General features: G+C 45.1%; 1 protein-coding gene across 2 annotated transcripts in view; it reads right to left on the reverse strand.

The window, feature by feature from the left end:
* NMT2 (N-myristoyltransferase 2) overlaps positions 1-21,295 on the reverse strand; it is a 57,303-nt gene extending 36,008 nt beyond the window's left edge. For both annotated transcript variants that reach the window (XM_082845726.1, XM_082845727.1), the window contains exon 1: positions 21,114-21,295. In XM_082845726.1, coding sequence (XP_082701852.1) covers positions 21,114-21,223 — 110 coding nt within the window. In that variant the 5' untranslated portion in view covers positions 21,224-21,295. The remainder of the gene's footprint in view (positions 1-21,113) is intronic.
* Between the last annotated feature and the right edge of the window lie 231 nt (positions 21,296-21,526).

Here is a 21,526-nt window from a genome sequence, read left to right on the forward strand (position 1 = left end):
GAGAAGGTCACTCACTCAGATGCAAAGTCATCTTTTCTTTTGGAAGGAGGATTTAAAGGGCAGAACCCACAGCCCAAGGGACAGAGGCCAGAGCCATGGAGAGCAGCTCCTGAAGATTAGGACTGAACTCAAACCAAGGGACTGGCGACAGGTTCCTGGCTGGATTTCAGAACCGCTATGGACCACTGGCTGTGCTGTGCTACTTCCCCCTTTTTGAATGGAACCACCACCGTGGCTCCCCTACACCTGTCCACCCTTCCACAATGGGCATGTGGGGAGCAGACAACATACCTGCTCATTTTACAGGTATTGAGATGGACTCTGAGGGCCCTCATCCACCTAGACCTGGTTTAGATGATGAGATCCTGCACTTCAAGCCTGAGCCTCATATATAAGCCAAAATGCGATATGATTTGCAGGAGAGCCTCAGGGAGGGTAAATGTATTCTACTTGCGGGAGAATGTGCATACTTTTAATGGCCAGAAGATGGACTGTGGTAGTTTTCAATACATCCTCAAATTTTTTAGAGACTCCTCCCAATGAACGATGGAATCTAGCTCCCCTCCCCTTGAATGTGGATGGGCTTGTGACTCACAACCAATCATTCACAACAAATGTGTCAATATATGACTTCCCAGTCTAGGTGAGAAGCTCCCACCCACTTCTAGAGGTGTGCATGCTGGTGAGGCCACATGGGTGGGCTCTAGTCAACAGCCAGCATGGACGGACAGTCATGTGAGCGAGCCCCCCCTGGGCGTCCACTGCAGGGGAGCCTTCAGCTGACGGAAGCCTCAGCTGAAATCTGACTGTGACCCCATGAGATCCCCAGCCAGAACTCCCTCCAGCCATGCCCTTTCCAAATTCCTAACCCACAGAATCTGTGAGCCTAATAAAATGGTTGCTGGCTTATTAAACAGCAAGCTACTGGAACATCAAGATACAGCAATGAACAAAGCAACGTCCTGCCCTATGGAGCATGTATTCTTAAGGCAACAGACAACACACAGATGGGAGGCTTATGGGAAATTAAACAAGGCGGAGCCTGCACAGTGTGTAGCTTAGCGTCTGGCATGGAGTAAGCCAATCAATAACTGATAGGTACTGTTCTTATTACACATTTAGGCATGTTGTTTCCTCTGCCAGGACACCCTTCTCTCCTTCATTTCCTGGCAGATTGCTTTTCGTTCAAGATTTAGGCCAAGACAATAGACACATCAAAGGATGCTCCACATTGCTAATCATTAGAGAAATGCAAATCAAAACTACAATGAGGTATCACCTAACACTGGTCAGAATAGCCATCATCACAAAATCTACAAACAATAAATGCTGGAGAGGGTGTGGAGAAAAGGGAACCCTCCTACACTGTTGGTGGGAATGTAAGCTGGTGTAGCCACTGTGGAAAACAGTATGGAGGGTCCTCAGAAAAATAAAAATAGAGTTGCCATATGATCCAGCAATCCCACTCCTGGGCATATATCCAGACAAAACTATAATTCAAAAAAGATACACGCACCCCTACGTTCATAGCAGCACTATTCACAATAGCCAATATGTGGAAACAACCTAAATGTCCACTGACAGATGAATAAAGAAGATGTGGTATTCCATATATACAATGGAGTACTACTCAGCCATAAAAAGAATTAAATAAAGCCATTTGCAGCAACATGAATGGACCTAGAGATTATCATACTAAGTGCAGTAAGTCAGAAAGAGAAAGACAAATACCATATGATATCACTTATATGTGTAATCTCAAATATGACACAAATGAACCTACCTATGAAACAGAAACAGAATCATGGACATAGAGAACAGACACGTGGTTGCCAAGGGGGAGGGGGTTGGGGGAGGGCTGGGGTGGGAGGTTGGGGTCAGCAGATGTAAACTGTTATATATAGAATGGATAAACAACAAGGTCCTACTGTACAGCACAGAGAACTGTATTCAATATCCTGTGATAAACTATAATGGAAAAGAAAAAAAAAAGAATGTATATGTATAACTGAATCACTTTGTTGTATAGCAGAAATTCACACAACATTGTAAATCAACTACACTTCAAAAAAAAAAGATTTAGGCACGCTCAAAACCCAGTGCTACCTCTTTCCCCACTAGAGTGTAAGCTGCCTAAGAACAGAAGGTCTCCCATTTCTTTAAAAAATGTGTGAAATAATAGAGAAAATATCTATTGGTCTTTGACCCCAGTCCCTGGCACAGAGCTCCTAAAACCCTGGGAATTTCCTGGGAGCGAGCAGTGTCTTTGGTTCCAGTGCGGTGCCTCTGCGTGGGCTCCTGGATGGTCACCACAAAGACCAAGCCATGATCAGAAGCCTGACATTTTCAGCTCCGTCCCCAGTTCTCCAGAGAGGGAGAGGGGCTGGAAATGGAGTTAATGATCGATCATAAGCCTTCACAGAAGTCCCCAGAAGCGCAGGGTTCAGAGAGCTTCCAGGTTGGTGATCACGTGGAGGTGTCGGGAGGGTGGTGCCCGGACAGGGCATGGACACCCGTCCCCCGCACACCTCGCCCATCTGCGTGTTCATCTCCATCCTTTACCACGTTCTTTCACAATCAACTGGTGAACAGTAGAAAGTGTTTTCCTGAGTTCTGTGGATTCAAATTAATCGAATCCGAGGAGGGGATCTTAGGAAACTCCAATTTGTAGCTGATCGGTCAGAAGCACAGGTGACAACCTGGACTTAGCATTGGCATCTGAAGTGGGGAGAGGGCAGTCTGGCAGGACTGAGCCCTCAACCTGTGGGATCTGACGCTGCCTCCAGGCAGAAAGTGTCAGAATCGAGTTATATGGTAGGACCCCAGCCCATGCTAGCGTTGCAGGAATGCTCGGTGTGGGGAGGCGCCGACGCCTGGTGTCCGAAGCGCTGAGGGTGACAGCAGTGAGAGTCAGGAGAACACAGAAGGAGAACTGGGGTTTTCCTACTCAGGTGAACACTATCTGTGCTCACTGATATTTCTGAATTCCCCTCCTGTGGGCGTTCCAGAGGATGACGCATACACTCCGCATCCCACCCCACCCCCCAAGTGAGAAAAGTAGGCCCAAGCAGGCTGAGCCAATGGAAGTTGAGGATGGAACAGGTGCTGCTGCCAGGTGAGAGCACGCGAGGGCCGCCACACCTTCTTCTTTGCTGACTTCCCCTCCCAGCGAGCCCCAGGGCCTTGTCAAGATGACGCATCGGGAGGGGATGGGCCTCCTTCAGCTGAGGCCCGAGAGGCCTCCGAGGAGTAGAGGTCCCCACGTGCTGCGTGTAGTGCCGGGGGAGACCAAGTTTTGCTGACTTAACGTGACAGAATTGTGGGCTTGGTCTTTACCACTTAGAGGATCCCAAGGGCCAGCCTCATCACCCAAAATCTACGTCACAGACAGACAGGCAGTTATTCATGTGTTAAAGTCAGAAAACTTTCTGAGTTAAAGTAATTCATTCCTCTGTAGAGTCAAAGCATGAAAGCCATGTTCAATAGTGAGAAAAAGTGTTTAAAAGACAAGCGCATGAGCTATAGATTCGTGTTTCCCTCTTCTCCCTAATCCTGGAATAGAAACTAGTGTTCATTTTTGGAGATACAAGAAGACCCCGCCAAGTGGCACCCTCGTGGTCTAAAAACAGTAATGCATTCCCACCCCCAAATGAGCAGTTTGTTTCCATCAGTAGAATCAAATCTGTACTATGTATTGTGATGTTTATGTTTAAAATCATCTAGTAGTTAAGGACTTCCATAAATATCTGACTAGCAATTGGGCTTAAACAAACATATCACAGCCAGATACCAGAGCTAGAAATATGCCATGGATAGTATGGTTTTGTACATTCTCTGGTTTGGGAGTCTATTTCGGGTTTTCCTCCCTCAGTGTTCCCAGGGTTGGCACCTCGTAAAGTGGTGAACTTGCTGTGCTGCGCTTATGATTTATGTGCACATTCGTGTCAGTGTGTGCAGGGTACAGAAGAAAACTATTCCTGTGTATCCCTAAGGTTGCTAATGATTTAATGCCTAACACTAGTAGATTTTTATAACAAATGTTTGTTGAATGAATGAATAATCCTTGGGGTAGCTCCAATCGCACACTGCCAGGAAGGAGAATATCTCTGAAAGCTACAATTCTCCCTACCTGCATGGTAAAGTTGATTGCAGCCTATTATCATGTATTTACTGAGCCATCTAGTATGTGCTCAGCACTGTGTTGGGTACAGGGGAAGGGTGGAAGGGGTCTAGCCTCAAAGAGACTAGAATTTGGGAATCAGAGCTGACAGGCATACCACTAGTCCCTCACTACGACAACTGCAACCAAAAAAGATAATAACAAGTTTTGGCAAGGATGTAGAGAAACTGGAACCCTCACACACTGCTGGTGGGAATGGAAAATGGTGCAGGCGCTTTGGAAACAGCCTGGCAGTTCCTCAAAACGCTAAACAAAGATTTACCACATGACTTAGCAGTTCCACTCCTAGGTCTACGACTAAGAGAAATGAAAATATTTGTGCACACAGTCACTTGTATACAGATGTTCACAGCAACATTCTTCATAACTGCCAAAAAGTATAAACCACCCAAATATCCATCAACTGATAAATGAATAAAGAAAATGTGGTATATCCATATAATAAATATTAATTCAGCAATAAAAAATTGTAAATAAAAAAAAGTACTGATACATGCAACAACATAGATGAGCTGTGAAAACATTACACCAAATGAAAGAAGCCAGTCACAAAGGAGGGATGCGGAGTTTCAGTCTGGGGTGACGAAAATGTTCTAAAATTGATTGCGGTGATAGTTGTACAACTCTGTGAATACACTGAAAGCCGCTGGATTGTACACTTTAAATGGGTGAATCACAGGGTAGGTGGACTACATATCATCAAAGCTGTTGAAAAAGTGGCAGGTGGAAATTCCTGTCCCCGGGGGGTGATAAGATGCTGCAAAGGGCTCAGGATAATAGAGGAAAATCCCAGCTCAAGAAGATCCTTCTTCGAAATCTGATGAAGAAAAAGATTCAGACTCTAAGTGCCTGAGGCTGATTACTGAGTCCCAGACGTTTAACCATGGAAATCATGCAGCCCTTTTACAAAGATCTCTTGCCTCTTTAAGAACAGAAGTTCCATTTCCCACCTCCCCAAGAATTCGTACAAAAAATCCATAAGGAAAAGCCTCTCCGCTTTGCTACCCCAGGAAGGAAAGATACTTCGTCTGTGCCTAAAGAGAATCTTTGGCACATTCAAACGCCAAGTGCAAACCAACAAACTCCTTGTCAGCCACAGAAATGTCAAACTAAATTTAATAAGCACATCCAGGAAATCTCTTCAAAGATATATTCAGGGATTCTGCAGACAGGACTTAATGGAATGAGCAAAGTAACACATTTTACAGGAAACTGTAAACGTTTTACAGTTGCCCCAGGAGAAACGAGTGAGAGAGAGACCACCAGCTGCCCACAAAGATCCATGCCCCCTTCGTCCGGGAGCTCACAGCGTGTCAGCGAGACCACACTTCCCCACCGCTGGCAGTCAGGTGCGGCCATGTGGCTGAGTCCCAGCCAGCGGGATGGGAGTGGATGCGAGCCTGCCGCTTCCTGCTGGCCCAGACAGGCTCCGGGGCTGCTCCTCCAGGCTCCCCCTCCCCTGGGCCGACTGAAGGCAGGTATAGGATGAGACAGTAGAGGACGGCAGAACCACGTGACAGGAGGAGGCAGCCTCTGATGGACAGGATAAAGGGAAGTTCCCTCGCCATCCACTTGAACACCTGTCTGGGACTGTCCCATCAATACGGAAAAAAACTGGGACTTCCCTGGTGGTCCAGTGGTTAAGACTCCGCGCTTCCACTGCAGGGGGTGTGGGTTCCATCCCTGGTCGGGGAACTAAGATCCCATGTGCCGCATGGCGTGGCCAAAAAAAAAAAAAAAAAGGAGAGAACTTCCATCATGTTGAGCAGTAACACTATAGGGTCCACCACAGGGTTACAGCAGCTTAGCCTGTCGTAGCTAGTACATTAATTTTAAGAGCTCAATTCACGGTATGCAAACCCCAAAGATAAGAAAAAATTTAGATTTCACAGGATTCCACCAGAGAGATCACTTAGCTCCTCCCCACAAGGACCATTAGTAGTTTGATATTATAATCATTTTACAAAATTTTCCCCCTTGATTTCCAACTTGCTGCATAGAAAATGGTGGGATTATAGGTGATTTTAATCGCTGCTGTATTTTCATGCATTTTCTAAGTTGTCTATAAAAACCACAATGCCTCTGCAACTAAAACATTATCAAGATACAACAGAGCTCAAGAACAAATAAACAGATCAAAGAAATGGAGTAGACAGACCAGTTACAACTCACGGCATACAAGAACTTGATATATGATAATGATTACATCATGAATCAGTAGTGAAAGCATAAAGTTTTAAATAAATAGTATCAGAAAAACTGACTTTCTATACAGAAAAAATTAAATTAGTTTGCTACTACCCAAGAATCACAAAAACAAATTCCAAATAAGTTAAATACCCAAACGTGGAAAACAAAACCAAAGGCGGTGATTAAGGCAATGATTAAGACCGAAGGCAGTGATTTTTGTTGGTTTTGCTAACATCTATCCAAGCCTAGTACAGCGTCTGGCATATATGGTCAAATAAATATCTGTTGAATGAATAAGCAGAAGAATGACAATAACTTCATAATATCAGTGAAGAAAAGAATTCCTTAAATAAGGACCCAAAAGTACAAACCGTACGATAAAAAGGGGTAACTTGACTACATCAAAGTTAAATATTTTGTGGCAAAGTGATTATAGACAAAATTTTAAAACTACAGAAGTAGGGGGGTATTTATAAAGCACATGATAAAATATTAAGTCAGAACATATAAAAAGCTCTTTTCCCATTCACATTTTATCTCCAGCATAGTATAGACCGGCAACATAATATCCTGGTCAGGACTGCAGGCATTAGCTAGATTCAGACCACCTGGTTTTGAATCCTGGCTCCACTACTTCCTAGCTGTGTGACTTGGAATATTTTACTTAACCTCTCTGTGCTTCAGTTTCCATACCTGCAAAAGGATGAAGCTTTCAATGAATGGTGTTACAAAAATTGTCAGGATAAAATGAGCTAATACATTAGTATCAATAGTTGTCAAAGAGAAATCACTCAGTCAATGCTAGCTATTATTATGATTATCCTGCTTTACTTTTCTTCATATAACTTATCGCTAGCTAAAAACGTCTTATTTATTTATTTGTCTTCCTCTGACTAGAACATAAGATCCATAAGACAGCCTTTTCCGTTGTATTCTTAGCACCTAAAACAGTGTCTGAGGTATAAAATAAATATTTGCTGGGTGAATGAGAAATCAATGCAAAAATCAATAGGAAGACAAAACACTGAGAGAAGAATGGGCTGAGGATACGAATAAATGATTCACAAAAGAGGAAACCCTAACAGCCAAAAAACTTATGAAAGGATGCTCAACCTCACCAGCAGCAAGGAAACTGAAAATGAAACCCACTTCAGATTCTACTTTTTATCCACTGACTCGCCAAACGTTTTCAAGTCTAATAATATCAGAAGAATGTGAGGAAAGGTAATATTTATATAATGCTGGTACAAGCAATTTGGAAACAATCTGGCATCCCACCATAACTATCATCCACATCATCACTATCATCATCACCATCACCACCACCATCAACATCACCACCATCATCACTCCCACCATCATTACCACCATCATCACCATCATCACCATCATCACTGTTATTGTCATCATCGTCACGGTCACTGTCAGAGCAGCTAACACTTTAGTGCACTCACCGTGTAAGCACCTTATATATATCAACCTTGTAAATTGTCACAACAACCTTGTGAGGTTAAGTCCTACAATTATAGTTAATCCCATTTTATAGAAGAGGAAACTGCAAGACATAGAGGTTAAGTAACTTGCTGAAAATCACAGCTAAATAATGGCAGAGCCAAGGACTCAAATCAGCCAATCAGGCTCCAGGATTCAGGTAATTACTACAATATATCATCTCGTTTATGCGTTTCCACTGGATGAATATCTGTTTAGATATTTATTGGCAATCTTGAGGTCTTCTTTGGGGAATGACCTCTTCTTTTGTGAACACTTTTTTTTTTTTTTGCGGTACGCGGGCCTCTCACTGTTGTGGCCTCTCCCGTTGCGGAGCGCAGGCTCAGCGGCCATGGCTCACGGGCCCAGCCTCTCCGCGTCATGTGGGATCTTCCCGGACCAGGGCACGAACCCGTGTCCCCTGTATCGGCAGGCGGACTCTCAACCACTGCGCCACCAGGGAAGCCCCTGTGAACACTTTTTATTAGCCTAGTTGTCTTTTATTGAATGGTAACAGATCTTTAGTGTGTGTGTGTGTGTGTGTGTGTGTGTGTGTGTGTTTAGGTGTAGGTGTGTATGTGTGTTCTGTTTGGGATACCAAATCACTTTATTTAGAGGGAAATGCACTACCCAGGAGAGAAAATACATGAGGCAGTTTTGGCACAGTTTACGAAAAAGGTAACCCAAAGCAGCATCACAGTGCCCAGGTGATGGAAGAGAACTCACAGCCACAGCTGCGGGGCAGGTGGCTGCGGCAGACTCCAACTCTCCTGGGTACTGGCCACAGGCTGTTCTCATGCTGGACTGGGGCACCCATCCGATACAAGCTGATCACCCGGCCGCCCAACTCAAGAATGGATTTTATCTATAGTTCAGGTTCTTGAAGGCCCACGAGTGAGTCTGTTTTGTCAGTGGCTCATGTGTGCGACTCCAGTCACGACTTCTTCACCCGCTTCCTGCACAAGCGTGTTCAGAGCAAGAAGCTAACCTTGCCGCTGTCATCACCTGGCTTTGTCACGGCCTGACCTCCAGCAGAATTTCAGCCACCTCTTCAACGCGGGAGCTTCATCCCTTGCTCTGTACCTTCCTTCCCCTCCTGGGGCTGATGGAGGAAACACCTGTCAGAAGTTCTTTAAAGCCACATCATCTCTGGTCAAAGCAGTACGTCACGGAGAAGCCCTTGGAGGGTTCCGAGCTCAAAGCTGCCCTAGAAGTTTATGATCAGTGAGGGGTGGAAACCTGACAATGATCCTTATCATTATAAAGGTCGGCCAAGGAGGCAGGCAGCGGTAGCTACTGAGGCTGGAGCATTGGGTAGAGGTCACGGTAGGACCAGCCAACAATTCCAATATTTCCATGGGTGTCAGCAGCAGAGGGTGGCTGGCTCCCGGCAGTGGCTGACCAATAAGCCCTGAGCAATCTGAGCCCAGCTGGAGTAGAACCTAGATGATTCCCTTTGCTAGCTTCTGGTCTAGAGTTTGCTAACCAATTCCCCTTTTTTAGATACTGGGCTGTTTCCAAGGTTTTAGTTCTTTTCCCTCTTACTATAATCTAAATGTGGGAAAATACGTTCTCTCTCATTAGCCTTCTCTTTCCACAAGTATTTCATTATTATTCAACACATTTGGGGCCTACTTCCCATAAAAACCCAATTCTTATAAGAGTTAATGTTAACTCATCATAAAATTTTATCAATACTCATTGGCCAGAAACCAGTCTAGCGTGAAATTTAGTTTGTGAAGTAAGACCTGTCTTTGCAGATTATCCAAGATCAGAATAAAGGAAGAAATATGTAAAATGCTCCTAAAAATTGTTTGGATATCTTTAAGATCACTACATGTAACTGAAAAACTACATTCAAATTGCCCAGCTATTCCACAAGCAAATTTCTTAAAGGCTTACTTCCTTGCATCTTAGGCAAAACTGTTCCAAAAGATAAAATGGTGAACAAAACAAGCAGAAAAATCAAGTTTTCTAAAAAGGTTAAGCTTGTTGGCAGAGTGTAACCTTGGAGACAGTCTAGATTAGTGAAAAACTACCCTATTTCCTACAGCCTTTTCTTACTCACGCTCACAAATGTTTTTCTGATAGAAGAATAGCCCATTCACACGAGCTCCTACTTCTATGACTTTTCTCATTTCTGGGCCTTCCAGAGTTTACTGAAGGACGACGATTAACAAGTCAAAAAAAAAAGTTTTTTTCTGGCTGAGATTCATTTCAATATTGTATTAGCGCTGTTACAGATAATAAGATTAATGTGTCAGCAAAGTTCACAATTCAGTGTGTTTTTCAAATGATATTCCTATTTGTGAATTCCCTTGCTAAATCCAATACTCATTTTTTACTCTCTCTTTTGTATATTCCGATGTTGCCCATGGACCTACTCAATTCTTTCATTAAATGAACGTTCCAAATGAACACAGCAAAATATTAGGCTTCCCTTCTCCCCTAGAAAAATCTGGTGAAGAAGTAAGGGGCAAGACATGCCCGGCGGGAAGGGCAAATCACTGTCTCAGGCCATTAAATCTGCAAGGAGGGGCCAGGAGGCGCCAAGAGCAAGAAGGTGATGGTCAAATCCCATCTAGGCTGGAGGGATTCCAGGGACTGATGGCTCCGAAGGGGTAGAAACACCGGAACAGAGAAAACACCAGCTCGACCTCGAGTGGAAGGGCTGAGCGATGAGTCTGGGATATGAGACCAAGTACAAAGGCCAGAAACGGGATGCAGAGAAAACATGATTTCAGTGGACAGTCAAGGGTCAGAGGCCAAGCAGAGGTCGCACAGGTGTCTCTCTTCTCCAGGAATCACAAAGGTGGACTTGGAGTTCTCAAACACAAAGGACAGGACCTCCCAGATCCAGAAGGGAGCCAGAGGTCACGGTCCACTTTGCAGTGGCAGAGGAAAGAGACAAGGACATTTTTTAAAAGCACAAGCATATGCAAACTATTATATACAGAATGGATATAAAACAACGTCCTACTGTAGAGCACAGGGAACTATATTCAATATCCTGTGACAAACCACAATGGAAAAGAATATGAAAAAGAATATGTATATGTATAACTTTGCCGTACAGCAGAAATTAAAACAACGCTGTAAATCAACTATACTTCATTAAGATAAATTAAGAAAATAAAATAAAATAAATGTAAAAAGCACAGAAACACCCCAGGGCTCAGAGAAAGTGTCTAATAGAGAAAGAACAGCTGGCAGTGCCTAGAAGTACAGCTAAAAAGTGGGACAAGCCAGGAGATGGGCAGGACAGGGATCTCTCTTCTGCCTACGTTTATCTTGCCCCCTGACCTTTGGGCTATGGAAGCAGAAAGTCAATCCAAGGAGCTTTGGGGGCCTGACAGCACCCGTGGCACAAGGTCGGTGGTCCTTATCCCTGAGGGTAAGGACCTAGGCCCAGGACCACGTGTGTACTTGTTAAATCCCTGTTAGATCCTAACAGTTTGAGAGCCAAATGCTTCAATTTCCCGACAAGACACTCCTACCCAGAGAGATGCACTGACCAGTATTCCAACATCCAACTGAGGGTGAGTGACAGGACTTTCTTGATTCCTGGTTTAATACTCATTTCCACACACCACACCGCCTCCTTAAAACTTGTTATCTGGAAAGCTTTTTAAGATATTTATGAAGAAATATTCTGGAGAAGTGCTATACATCCTAGGATACTCATTTCAGCGCTGTCTGTTAGCACAAAAGATTGGAAACAATCTCATGATCTATGAACAGGGGACAGATTAAATGAGAAATGGGACATCCATTCAACAATGGCATGCAGCCTTTTAAAAAATGAGGTTGGGGGAATTCCTGGTGGTCCAGTGGTTAGGACTCCACACCTTCACTGCCGAGGGCCTGGGTTCAATCCCTGGTCAGGGAACTAATATCCCACAAGCTGTGCAGCACGGCCCAAAAAATAAATAAAAAATGAGGGTGGTCTATGGGTTTTGATATATAATATATATGCAAGGATTTCCAAGATACACTGTTAGGTGAAAAATCAAGGTCACACTCCCACTGCTGGTGAATGTCCGTGCACACGTAAGCACGCCCATGCACGCATGCACCTGCCCCGCATCCTTGTACGTGTACAGAATGCCACCAGGAGGGCGTGCCAAGAACTGGCATCAGGAGCTGCTCACAGGGAGGGAAGCTCAGGGCTGGCAGAATGAGACTTCCTTTTCACTGGATACCCTTTTTGTGCCTTTTGAAGTTTGTACCATATGCTCATACTACCTATTTGAAAAATAATAATTAAAAACGAAGGTGTCTACAAAATCAAAGGTAATATACAGATGTTCTATTAGTTAGTGTACAGGTCGAGCTGTGCGGGTCGAGTCCCAAAATAACAGCAGCATGGGACACAGAAGCCCACGTCGCGCTCACAGGAAAGTCTCGCTTCCCTCAGTGGGGAAGTTCTGCCGGAAGAAGATCCTTCACCTGCTCTCGGCCATCCCCAGGATCCCTGGGATGTGTGCCGGGCTCACCTGGTCCACGGAGACTTACCATCTCAAACAAGCACACCCTGGCCCTGCTCCTTTGGAAGAAGGGGCCACTAACGGCCTCGGCCACTGGGACCCAACAACAGGAGACTGAACAGACGAGGATATTCTATTATCTCCACAGAGTCATATGATGGACTAGCCAGCCAGTTCCCGTGACTCCAGAGAAGGCTCTGTAACACCCTGGAAAGATGGTCCTGGCACATCAAGTGACAAACAGGAATTTCCAGTACCAGAGGAGCAGTATATTTGCATTTTTGTAAATATATATGAATTGGAAAATGTGTAAATGAATATGCCAAGTCATTGTCTTTTTGCTTGGTGATACATTCTAATGTTCCATTTTAGAAATGATGCATTTTTGCAAAAAGGTTTTTTTAAAAAACTTCAACTGGAAAAATAAAAAAGGAACTCTGCTTTCAGGGGCTCTTTCTTCGGTTTCTTTAAAATGTTAATAAATACCCACGGGCAGTAAAGAGCAAGTATCTACCCCACCGCCAAATACTAAATGAAGAAATTGTGGGAAAGTATCATAGTAACTGAGTTGCCATCTTTCTCTGGGAAAGCAGTACATGAACTTGACCATGGAGTGAACGCAGAATAGAGGAGCCCATATTCCCCTGGCGTGTGTGTTCAAGCCAGCAACAGAAGTGCAATGTGCTTACAAAACAGAATTTGCAAAGGTAAATCCCAGCTCAGCTTGGGGCCCGCACCGGGTGACCGTGTGCTGGGTTCTCTCCCGTGATGGGCCACCAACTGAGAGGAACTCAAAGCGTCGCCCAGAAGCGCTACCCGTGGCGGGCGCTCCACAGGCCGGGCCGTGGAGCTGGGGTACCGGGTACTGAGGGGCTGACGCGGCTTCCTCCGGCAGTGCTACCACCCAGAGATGTTCAGTAACCGGATTCCTAAGCCCACGTTGCTTCTTACAAAAATCTGACTTGGTGGAGGCGTGAACAACAGCAGTGCGGGAGGGAAAGGATGCTGGCGTGTGACAGGCTACTGTGGGCTACACGGAACTCGAACCAGAAAGGAGAAGAGACAGCCAGAAAAGAAGCATAGAAGAAAAAGGATCTTATTGCAACTACTGATGCTATCATTAAACGCAGTCCTTTGACGAGACCAAAAGACAAACTCCGAAAGGGTCTTCTATAATCAAGGTGCAATGTCTTTTAAAACAAAGAAATGTATGCATTTATTTCCTTTTAAATTCACTGACATTTATTAGGTTGTCCCAAAAGTTCATGTGGGTTTTTCCATCACATCTAACGGAAAACCCAAACGAACTTTTTGGCCAGCCCAATAGTATGCCCATTACGCTGGTGAATCTTGGCTCCAGAGGCACTGAAGCTGGTAATCTACAACATATGGGGAGATGAACTTGAAACATTATCAAACAAACTGCTCTGTATTGAGAGTCCACTAGACCATGCAGTTTGTGAACAGGCAGGGGTCGGACAGTCAGACAGCAAGAGGCCCCAAGACCTAAATCTGAATCCAAGATGTGGCCTGGGCAAGTTATTTAAACCTGGAGAGGCCTTAGTCTCCTCACCTGTTATTATAATGATTCAGTGAGAAAAAAAAATGTATATACAAGGAAAGAAGCCCATAGCAGGAGGAGTTCAAAAGATGAGCTATCATTTTCCCATGCTGGGTCCTATACAGCAAAGAGCACAACTAAGAATGCCACAGTCCACATCCTTCAAAAGCAGAATTAGGAAAAGGAAATCCTTCACGTCTTCATAATGCACACAGGGGAACATCTTTTAAGTTAGAAGTTAGCCTGTCAGTGAAGATGGGGAACCACTGCAATCCACTCAAGTGACCTTTATGAAGCTACCTATGTGTGCAATTCCCAGATATTACAAGGATTGGGGTGAGCAGACAGGTAGACACATGTCTCGTGTTCTGTAGGCATGTTTTGAGGTGCCAGCCTTGCTTATTATCTCCTTCTCTGAAAACTACTTTGATTCCAGACCTCCCTGAAGACCTGGCCCTAAATGGCCATGTTGTACCACGTGACAACCCCCTCCGGCTGCCGGCTCACCCTCTGCCACTGCCTGGACCCAGCCTGCTGGTAGCGGACTGATGGAGGGAAGGCTAGACAGACAGATAGACCCGCCTTCCTGACCTGCTGGTCCTCAATTCTAATAAATTTCAGCCATGCTTTATTTCAAGACAACCTACTGTATGTGTAAAATAAAATCTTTTATGTGAGCCAGTGTGTAGATGTTACACATACATGTTAAACAAGAGACACCAGGAGTTCCTTGGAGGTCCAGTGGTTAGGACTCAGCGCTTTCACTGCTGAGGGCGTGGGCTCAATCCCTGGTTGGGGAACTAAGATCCCACAAGCTGCGTGGTAAGGCCAAAGGAAAAAAAAAAAAAAAAAAAAAAAAGAAGAGAGAGACACCAAAAACTCTGTTCCCACCTACAACGCACCATGTGACCCTGGAGAAGTCACTTACCTAGGAGCCAGAGCTTCCTTCCTGTAAAACAAGGGTTTGCCTGAGAAGATGGCTGGGAGACAGAGCGACTGGTGGAAAGGCACGCGTGAAGGATACACTCAGTAAGGGTCCCAGGGCCTTCGCCAGGGGTTGTCACCCTCAGTTCTAATGACCAGAGAAGATGTCATGAAAGAAAGCACACCAGAGCTGGACCTTGAACTTGGAGAAGAGGCAGAGGTCAGAGGATTAAGAGACCACTCTCAGAGGGACACTGAGGGAGGCCGTGGCCTATGGGGGGAGCGGAGGATGGACGCCAGTAAATCCCTTTGGTGAACAATGATGTCTGACATTGAGTTGGAAGTTGTTTTCTGCCCTAGGCTATAATCAAATATCTGCACTCTTGATTCACTAAAGCTTCAGCAAATGCTGTGCAGGACAGCCCTGTATTAGTGGTTCCTGCCCGGGTAGGGGGATGAAAGAGAGCTGACTGGATTCCACCAGGGTCAAAGGTCTGGGGAGAAATGCTATAGGACCCAAAGCATTAGGAGCTAGTGATGGGGCAGCTGGGGCCACATGGACGTGCTGGAGGACCACGAAAACCTCGGTCCCCACGAGACCGCCACAAATACGTATGAGCTTGAGCCATTTTGTTAGATATTAAAGAAAAAAGTGATCCTGGAAGGTTAAAGGATGTGGAAACACTTGAGTTTTAGGAAAATTGGAAGAAAAATCCTACCAGCTTCTAGACTAAAAACAAGTCAAAACAAAGAAAAAGAATACAGCTACCTATAAAAGAAAGAGAAGAGACTGGCAGAGAAACATCTGTTCCACTAAATGCTAGAATGCTAGAAGATAATAAAACAATGTTTCTGGAGTTTGAAGGAAAACGATTATCACAGAATTACACTTACACCCAGACTCTGGTTCATGCGTGAGAGCAAAAAGAGGCATCTCCAGACATATAAGAAGTTAGAAAATATATCATCCACCTACTCTAATAAAAAAATTAAGGGAGAAAATAATCAAAGAAGAAAAGGAGGGGGTGTAGTTTATAAGAAATAGTGGTAAGCAATGAAAACAGTAATGCAGTCAGGAAAGTTTAAGAAGTTTTTGATACTATGGATGTGACTGTAATGTTAATAGTTAAGAAAAAGCTTTAATATGACATAAGGGCAAAAATAAAAGAAGGCACACGGAATTGAAATTTCAGATTATTTCAACAAAATCTAGGACATGTAAAGGAAGGAGAAATCCAAACATCCTACATGGTTTGTCTTGTTTGGTAGTACACAGAATATTTTGGACACTGGTTAATTTTTGACATTGATAGAGAAATACAGAAAAAAAACAAGCTTGCTTGAACGTTAATGATAATTCCTAGAAGAAGAAAAATAGGATATAGAGCTCCTGAACCACTAGAAGGAGAAAAAAAAAAAGGAAGAATGGAAACTTGACATATTCTGCAAAACACAAGAAAAGAATAAGGAAATATTTTGAGTACCAAGAAGGCTTAAAAAATTCAAAGGCAGGATATGATCTGAGCTGTCCAACACAATGGCCATGACCCACATGGGGCTATTAAATTTAAATGAATTAAAAATGAATAAAATTTAAAAGTCGTCTCCTAAGTCACACTGGTCACAAGTGGCCATTGACCTCTGTATTGGACATTTCCATCACCGCAGAAAGGTCTAGCAGACAACACTCACAGTCAGTGCAAAATACAACGTAATATGAGTCTATGTAAAGTATGATCCTATTTATGCTGAATATACATTTATATATACATATAAACAGATAAATATAAATGCAAATTGCCAGTGGAAAGTAATAGATAACAAAAGCGTCTGTGTATAAAGTACGACCTTATTTATGTAAATATGTGTGTAGGTGTATATATATGTATATAAATATAAATAAGTCTGACTTGATTACACTGTCAATAGTGGTAGCTCTTAGAAATGAGATGATGGGGGCTTTTACTCTCCATATACTTTACTGTTTGCATTTTTTTTTTTTTTTTTCAGTATGTGGGCCTCTCACTATTGTGGCCTCTCCCGTTGCAGAGCACAGGCTCTGGACGTGCAGGCTCAGCGGCCATGGCTCACGGGCCCAGCCGCTCGGCGGCATGTGGGATCTTCCCGGACCGGGGCACGAACCCGCGTCCCCTGCATCTGCAGGCGGACTCTCAACCACTGAGCTACCTGGGAAGCCCTGTTTGCATTTTTAATAAGCATATTTTACAGGACAATGAGTAAAAGTCATTTACATATTTTCAATGGGAGTAACCGCAAACCAACCAACCAACCTCTTTCTTGAACTTGGTACAGAACCTGGTTCCAACCCCAGGGTTAACCCAGTAACTAACTCGAACTCGTAAATATCTACTGTGTACACTCAGGTTAATAAACAATTTCAAGATGGCACAGTAGGTGGCCTATACTTGGAGACTTTCTAGAGTTTAGCCAAGCTCTGCAAGAAGTTTGTTCTGGGCCTCAGGGTGATGTCACCCTTTCAGATGTTAAGCCTGAACCGACATTTAATACTTTTAAATGTCATTCCCTAAATTGGGAGGTTGCTTGGGCAAAGGCTGTTAGCTCACCCTTCCATTTAGATTTTTATACTATTGATAACAGATCACGTTTCAGAGAAGCAGCTCTGAATTAGCCCTTAAGTTTTCCAGGACAAGAAAAATCTCTGGAGAGTTACAGTAATTTTTTGCATCTTCCCACCAACTCTACAGTTGACTAAGGAGAAGTTCCCACCGCCCATCTCAACAACAGATAAAATCAGAACTAACAACACAGTGCACACAGAATAACTTCCATTTTTCCTCTTTAAATTGGGGGTAAGAAAAGAGAGGTTAGGGTCTCTGTTCAAAGAATTCCAAAGTTTTAATTTTAATCTTTCCCAAATACCAGATCTTTAATTTTTCTAAGAAAAATAACTTATTTAAAAGGTCTGGGAATATCCCTCAAATACCAAAACTATTTCAGATCTACCCCAGGGAATAATTTGGTCATTTATCTGCCAACATAGGCACCTTCATATATGCTTATTTTATTCCCTATGTAAATATTCTTGGTAGCTGTCTCTATTCACCTCAGTGAATAATGAGGGCAAGGCTCTCTGCGTGAAAAGGAGATGACACACATCAGTTCATCCAGGAACTATGCATTCTGCAAGCCAGCGTTGGTAAAGCAAGGAGAGAGATTTGCCAACTTGAATGCTAATTTCACGTAGGGCCAACTGTGTGCTCCCGTTTCCGGCACGGGGCAGTAACTATGCTTAACGTGGGGTAGGCAGGCTAAGAGATAAAGACCAGGACCCACTCTATTTTACAAACGGAGAAGACGCAGATCAACGGGGCAAGGAGAAGAAGACAGGTGAAGGTAATTCTTACCTATGTAGACAGATTACCTTAGAACATTTTGGGGTGGGGGGGGCACGCTGCGCAGCAGTCAGGACCTTAGTTTCCTGACTAGGGATCGAACCCGTGTCTCCTGCAGTAGAAGTGCAGAATTCTAACCACTGGACCGCCAGTCCTACCTTAGAACTTTTAATATGCTTTAAAGTTTTCAAGTTCCCTCAAACGCTTTACAAAGACACACTTCCCCTAACTGTAAATCATGTGCTCAAGCAATATTTAAAGCATGTTTCTCGGTAATCCTCTGTTGGTCTACTTCTAATTGCCGCATATTGTTTGAAGATAATAAAGCTACACTTTTTTGAATTTAGTCTTGCTAATTAAAATGGACAATCCCTGCCCTCCCCCATGATTTTTGGAATTCATGAAATCTGGGTAGTGGTGTGCCACTTTCATACTTGGGTGGACCAAAAAGTTAAACGAAGAGCACATTTTCCACAAAAAATAAGATACAGAGATAGTGAGATGCAAGTATTTTATAATATGTCAGCCATTGCTTTTAACTGAACAAAAGTCATATTTCATTTATGGACTTCTGGCATTATCCACAAAATGAAATACCTGTTTTAATTCATAAAATAAAATTCTACAAAAATGGAAGAAAAGCATACACAGTAGTATTTACATTGTGCGAACAAAAGAGTCTAATTTGGTAATTTCTTTTTCCCTGAGGCTCCAGTTTTAATATGTCTAAGACAGCCAGTAAATACATTATACCCAATAGTGTGGGTGAATTAATTCTTATAGGCCACAAGGGTACTATTTAGTAAATGACTGCTTTGTGCACTGACCCATACCTAGTGGCCTCAAAGTGATAACTCACCTTTAAAAGGTAAAGTGTGTACATACCCATTCCTCCAAAGCCTCATTATTTGTTACCTGATTAAACTGGTGGAATGAAGAGGCCAGGTGTCAAAAAGAGGAGTCTTTCAAATTTTAACATTTACAAACTTGAGCTACTTAAGAATCCAGAAAAGCAGTCCAACTAGCACAGCAACTTGGATTTTCACTAATCTCCTTACATTTTAATAGACTACAATAAACCCATTACAACCATTTCTTCCTTCTAGAACCTGAAATCATGTTATCTGTTCTTGGTGGAAACCTTTCAGTCCACTGACCAGCTCTAATTTTGAGTAACTGTGCTAACATATAATTAATGTGCCCATGTACAAAACTGAAAATGCCTGAAGAAGGCATGGAGATGCTTCTGGGTGCTAATCTGGGAACTTCGCACAGCCTCCTGCAAGGTTCCCGGGGGCAGGTCCTGATCAATGGGTACACAGATGAGTAATTCTCTGTACCATGGACATTCTTGACTGTATAAGCAAAGAAGTACATAATCAAACCTTCCAAAGGATGAAGAACAACAAACAGACATTACAGTGGAGAAGGCAGACGTCCAGGGCCTTTGCCAGAAAGACAGGAGCTGAAGTTTTTTGGGTAATGCAACATATTTGCATCTGGGCCCACTGCTGGCACCAGGGCCACTGTTTCAATAACATATCTATATTTAGCTATCTATCACAGACAAATTTCTATCACTGCACAAACAGAAGTCGAGCTCAGATGTCTGCAGAATTTCCTTTCCTCTCTTAAAAAAAAAACATTCTAGACCAGACTGATAACATTCTGTACTTGCAGCTGCCACTGAAAAATATTCATGCCAATGAAAGATACATTTAGTCAGCTTTTCTTTTTCTTGATCTTTTAATATTTTATAACACATTAAAGCTCAAAGTTCCTTTCTTAAACAAATCTTCAAGCAGACGTTAAACAGAATGCAAATACTTTACACTTTAAATCATCAATCATTTAAAGAATCCTCTCTATGAACTGAATAAATAAGCCATCTGTGACTACGGCCTCCCTATCATGTTTTTAAGCTGACCCACTTCTTCCCCGGTCACCATGGTTTGTAAAATCTCACTTCTAAGGGGATGAGTGCTCGGTGCCAGCTCATAGTTCGCATTCAACTGGGTAAAAGGGTAACGTAAACCCCAGGCAGCATTTAAAATGACCTCCTCTACCTACAAAAACAGAACTTCAATACCCTCCCCCCCCCACCGGAAGCAATCTTTTCTCCAACCGGAGAGCAAATCAAGTCTGCGAGGGAGAAAATGAGCCAGTTAAAGGAGGAAGAAACCTGATCAGGTGTTAAAACGCATGGCTCTGGACATCAACCAGCAAGCAGGATCGGGTCCGGTCGGCGGGAGCTGCTCCCCAAGACTGAGCTGAAATCAAGGTCGGACCCGCTTCTAGAGATGCTGACCCACTTCTAGAGATGGGACCCGCTCGGCGGCGGCGAACCTGCGCGTCCCCAGGAGCCTGGCCGGGACCCCCGGCGCCCCCGGCCCGGCCCGGCGCGGGGCGGGGCGGCCGGGGCGGCACAACTTTCCGCAGCTCCCCGCCAGCGGCGCCGAAACGGGCAGGGGCGAATCTCAAGCCGCTCCCCGCCATCAGCGACTCTTTTCTCCCGGTGGTGGTGGCGGCTGGGGGAGGGGTGGGAGGACTTCAGGAGAGGATGACAAGGAGCGGAGAGAGGAGGACCACTTCCCACCGGCCAGGCCGCCACAAAGGGAAGGGCGCCGCGCCCCCCTCGGTGTCACCGAGTCTCACGCCTGCCGGGATGGGAACGCGCGAGGGCCGGCGGGCCGCGCGGCAGGTGACAGCGGCGTGGCGGGTCCCCGCGCCTCCCCGCCCACCCGGGGCCTCGCCTCCGCCGCGCGGCTCCGCGAGCGAGACGCGCCCCCCGGACCTCCCGCCGCCCGTGAGCCCCGCGAAAGCCACGCGGGGGGCCGCCCGCCGCTCAGCGGTGCGGCCGCCGCGCCCCGGAGCCGGCGCCCGCGAGGAGCCCCGGGCGCGCCTACCCCTTGGCGTGCTCCGTCTCCTCCTCATTGTCCCCGTCGATCCCGCACGTGTCCTGGTCGTCCAGCTCCAGGCTCTGCTGGCTGGCCGCGGACTCGCTGTCCTCCGCCATCGCGGCGGCGCGGGCTGGGGCGGCGCTTCGGGCAGCTGGCGCTGAGGGCCGGCGCGGCGGAGGCGGTGCAGCGAGCAGCTCCCTCTAGCGCCGCCCGCCGTCTCCTCAGAGCCGGAGCCGCAGGCGTGCCAGCCCCTCCTCGCCCCGCCCCTCCTCGCATGGCTCCGCCCCGCCCCCGGGCCCGCCCCCTGCGGCCCGGGTTGGGTGGCGGGCGGTCCGCGCGCCCCCGCGGCCCGGGGTAGGGAGCGGGCAGGGCGGAGGGTAGTAGGGGTGGTCGCGATCCGCTGCGCGCAGGAGCGTGGT

The sequence above is a fragment of the Leucopleurus acutus genome, assembly GCF_964270905.1.
Source record: "Leucopleurus acutus genome assembly, chromosome: 1".
NCBI lineage: Eukaryota > Metazoa > Chordata > Mammalia > Artiodactyla > Delphinidae > Leucopleurus > Leucopleurus acutus.